We start from the raw sequence: 3,900 nt of genomic DNA, 5'->3' as shown, positions 1-3,900 counted from the left end.
CACTCCCTTGCCCCCTACTTACCAGCATGGAGTCCGGGGGCAGGGACTGCCCGAATCATTGAAGCTCTCTGAATCTTTTCCGAATCAATTCAGATAGCTTTGAATCGATTCGGACCTTTTATTTGGTCTCCTGATTCGATTTGGATTTGGAGATTTGGCCGCCGAATCTCTGAATCGAATCGGCACCCAAAGCTTCACGCAGCCCTACTGAACAGTCCTGGCCCGCTGCAATGGAAAGCTACTGAAATAAAACCATTATAAGTATCACTTCATCACAGAGGTGCATATGAGCAGCCTCCAGTTCAAAATACAAATTTGTTAGATCAATAATAACTTTTCTGTTAATATTCCTACAGGTTTTCAAATATTGGTGCCAAGACTGTGATCAGATTTTGTTAAGATTTATAAACATTCCCATCTAAGTTTGATGAGAATAATTCACTATGAAATCTACTTGTGTACAGGAAAAAATACAGGCTTTTGTGCAAATTGAAGTTGAGACAAAAGATTAGCTTCAAAAAGAATTTATAAAACACTGATCGTTAATACAACTTTTTTCTATTATTTTCAGCAAAAGAATTGAAAATGAAGATCTACTGAGGTAATATTTTTATCCTATTTCCACTTAAATATTCACATTAGTCTTTTGTTGAATTTTTTTTTTTTTTTTTTTTTTTTTTTTTTTTTTACAAAAACTACATTTCAGGGATGATGTCAGATAGTTTGGGTCAATATGTTAACATGTAAATTGGAAAGAAGTTCTTGTATTTACTACCATATTCATTTTTTTCAGACTTTTTTGCTGCTGTTGCTGAATGATTATTTTCTAGTGCAGTCTCTAAATCCCTGCAGGCTGCCTGCCCACATTTGGAAACTTCTATTTGGTCTTAAGCCATTAAGGGAGATTTATTTCTTTAAGTGTATAGTGCGATTTTTGCTATTTTGGTAGCTAACTTGTTTGCCTGAAAGGAGAGGTTTTTGCAGCTTGAAAAAAGAAGAACTAATAGTGTTGCTGCTAACAAAAATAACTTTGCACCCAGAAAGTCTTTATATTTTGAGATGTTTATAAGCGCTTGCCTTGTTGCATGGTTACTGTGTTTGTAACACCACTAATGTTGGGTGATGAGAGTTATATGAGTAAATAAATACCTGTGCATCCACACAAAGATACTGTCCTTGAAGTGGACTCTCTTGGTCTTTCTGTATAATATTTTGGAAACCGTTTCTGTATATGTCTTGTAGGTAAATGGGAAGAGACAAAAAGGCCTTCCCAGACATTATCAACTGGAAGAGAGATGATGCAGGTTTTTATCGTTTTATTTGTTCACTTACAGATGAGGATACTGTGATGTCTGTGCTGTGTTATGCAATCTGTATACAGAAAATAGAACAAATATAAGTAGCCACAAAGTCAATTTGCATACAATCAGATTTTTGGTGGGCAACTGTTCTGACAGGCAGCAGCACTGTGATCCTGTTTATGATGCTATTTAAATGTCTGGGCACTTTCAGTTGGTAGTTGAAAAATGACATTTTGTTTCGCACTCTTTCCTGATAGTTAGCCATTATAAACTGATAAGTGTTTTAGCCATTGTCAACTGATAACATTTCAGAAGCTTAACTAGATACACTGTAGTGATTTGAAATCAAACCCTCCCAGTAGCAGTGTCAGCAGTGTCATCTCAGTGAGGTTTGTCAAACTTGCTGACTCCTAAAACCAAAAAAGCTACTGTATTTACAAAAAATGTGTTTCTGGCTTGGAAGCTGTATCCATAAAAGGAGGAGGGCAAGTCAAAGCGAAATTACAAGCGCTGTGTTAAATGTAAACTATTTGAAATCACAAGTGAATAGAAGTGTGAAGCATTAATGAAAAAAGCATGAAAAAAACATTGTAAAATACTAATGAGGCATCATAACATACTTTTTGCTGTAGCAGATATAAAAGTGTAACAAAATTAGTGTAAACTGCAGATACCTCAGTGCTGGATTTTTGAACTTCATTAGTCTATACTTTTAAGTGCAGCTGATACTTCTTGTAATGGTGAGAGTAGTACTGTGTCTTTCACTGGCAGTCTGATGTTGGCAGTAGTATGTAGCATCTCTGGCCCATGGAAGCGGAAAGAAACGGGTGTGAATTCACATGTTGTATGCTGCTGCTTTTAAGGACCTTTTTGAAAATGACTCTCATTCAAGGCCTTGGAGTATACAGGGTAACATGAATTTTGATGCAGCATATTGACTGGTATGGAGGGAAATGACTTGTTCATTCTTGCCACTTGAAGCAGCTAGTCCCAGCAAGGCCTTTGGTCTTGAGCAGACTTTCTTGATTTTAAGCAGAGCAGCTTTTAGTGTTCCTGACTTATAAATAAGGTCACAAGACAGAAGGTCTCTCTCACTCCTTCCACCTTTTTCACCTGTACAAAGAAGTGTGTACATTTGTGCTTATGGTACTGTACCTAGCAGAAAAAGGATTTTGAGTGGAGGCTCTGAATGCTACCATAGTATAAGTATATAAACATCTATGGCAATAATAAGGTATGACAGGAGCTGGAAATTTCTGAGTTTTCCCATTAAATGCTTTTAAAATGTGGCAGAACCTTGAATTGGCATACTCTCATCTTCTTTGAAATTCTGTCCTAGACCTGCCAAGAAGGGTGTTACTTAGTACCGTTCAGTTGTATTGTGATGTTGCTGACCCGTAGGAAAGTTCCAGTGCATTTAACATGGGCTACCAAGCAGCCTTTAGATGTCAACATCAATTTTTGGTATCTGCTGCTTAGGCTGATTTTGAACTTAACTGTTTGACTGGAGATGAAAAGCTGTCCTGCTCATTGCAGTTCTCTCAAAACATCTCAGGGCTTCAGAGGGGGGATGCCATTATTCATGGTAATTTGATAAACCTAGGGCAGCAGAGAGAGAAAAATAGTACATTCTAAATGTGTATCAATGACCTTGATAAAAACGTTATTAAATACCTTTTCTCTAACATTAGACAACTAGAATTAAGGGTTCTTCCAGATGGATGCACACGCTCAGAATCCCTGTGCAGATGCCCAAACACTGCATCGTCCCAATAGCAATACCCCACAATGCCCTATTTTTAAATTGCTAAACATGTTGGATATTCCAAGCTTAAGGAGCTCAACCTTACTGAAAATATTTTTTAAGAGGCAATTAAATTGTTAAGTATCTATAATTTTTTACTTAGTAAGACAATGGAAGGCTTTCTAAATCTAGCAGACAAAATCAGAATATAATCCAGTGGCCAAAAATGGAAACTGGACAAATTCATATTGTAAGTGTTTAATACTGAGTGTAGTTAAGAATTGTTAACTTATATCAAGGACTGCTATGGGTCATCCATCATTTTAAATTATTAAAGATTGGCTGCCTTTCTAAGGTTCCTTCAACATGGCAGGTAAAGGCATGATTGTATCTAACGTGCAATCCACACAATCATGATTGCGGGTGTGATTGTGGGATTGCACATTAGATCCAATCATGCTTTATTGTCAGAATAGGGGGAGCCTGATCCTGGGTTTGTCTGCATCGGCAAGAAGTAGGCTTCCATGGCTGGGAGCCCTCTTCACTGAACCACACACGTCTGGGACCAAGAGCTTCATGTGCAGCCGGGACTGAAAGTCCCTACACCTGACAGTATGGTGCAGACATAACTGAGAACCCTGTCAGGTGTGGGACTCTTGGTCCTGGCTGTGCACGTGGGCCTGGGGGTTTCATTAGGGCTGTGCAAAGCTTTGGGTGCTGATTCGATTCAGAGGAGATTCGGCCCAATTTGGAGGCCAAATCTCCTGAATCTGCATCAAATTGGGAGACCAATAAAAACATCTGAATCAATTTGCAAAAGATTTGGGCAGTTCCCACTTGCTGCTGCAGGGAGCT

At 38.4% G+C, this 3,900-nt stretch overlaps 1 protein-coding gene across 2 annotated transcripts in view; it reads left to right on the top strand.

The window, feature by feature from the left end:
* Nucleotides 1–568: 568 nt before the first annotated feature.
* Nucleotides 569–3,900, top strand: part of THRB (thyroid hormone receptor beta) — a 210,933-nt gene continuing 207,601 nt past the window's right edge. Inside the window, exons 1-2 of one of the 2 annotated variants that reach the window (XM_006021193.2) lie at nucleotides 569–601; nucleotides 1,243–1,304. In XM_006021193.2, coding sequence (XP_006021255.1) covers nucleotides 1,296–1,304 — 9 coding nt within the window. In that variant the 5' untranslated portion in view covers nucleotides 569–601; nucleotides 1,243–1,295. The remainder of the gene's footprint in view (nucleotides 602–1,242; nucleotides 1,305–3,900) is intronic. The other variant, XM_025201007.1, reaches the window with a different exon arrangement.

Source organism: Alligator sinensis, unplaced genomic scaffold, assembly GCF_000455745.1.
Source record: "Alligator sinensis unplaced genomic scaffold, ASM45574v1 scaffold299_1, whole genome shotgun sequence".
In the NCBI taxonomy this organism is placed as follows: domain Eukaryota; kingdom Metazoa; phylum Chordata; order Crocodylia; family Alligatoridae; genus Alligator; species Alligator sinensis.
The sequence above is the reverse complement of the archived record's forward strand: the minus strand, read 5'-3'. Positions and strand labels throughout refer to the sequence as shown.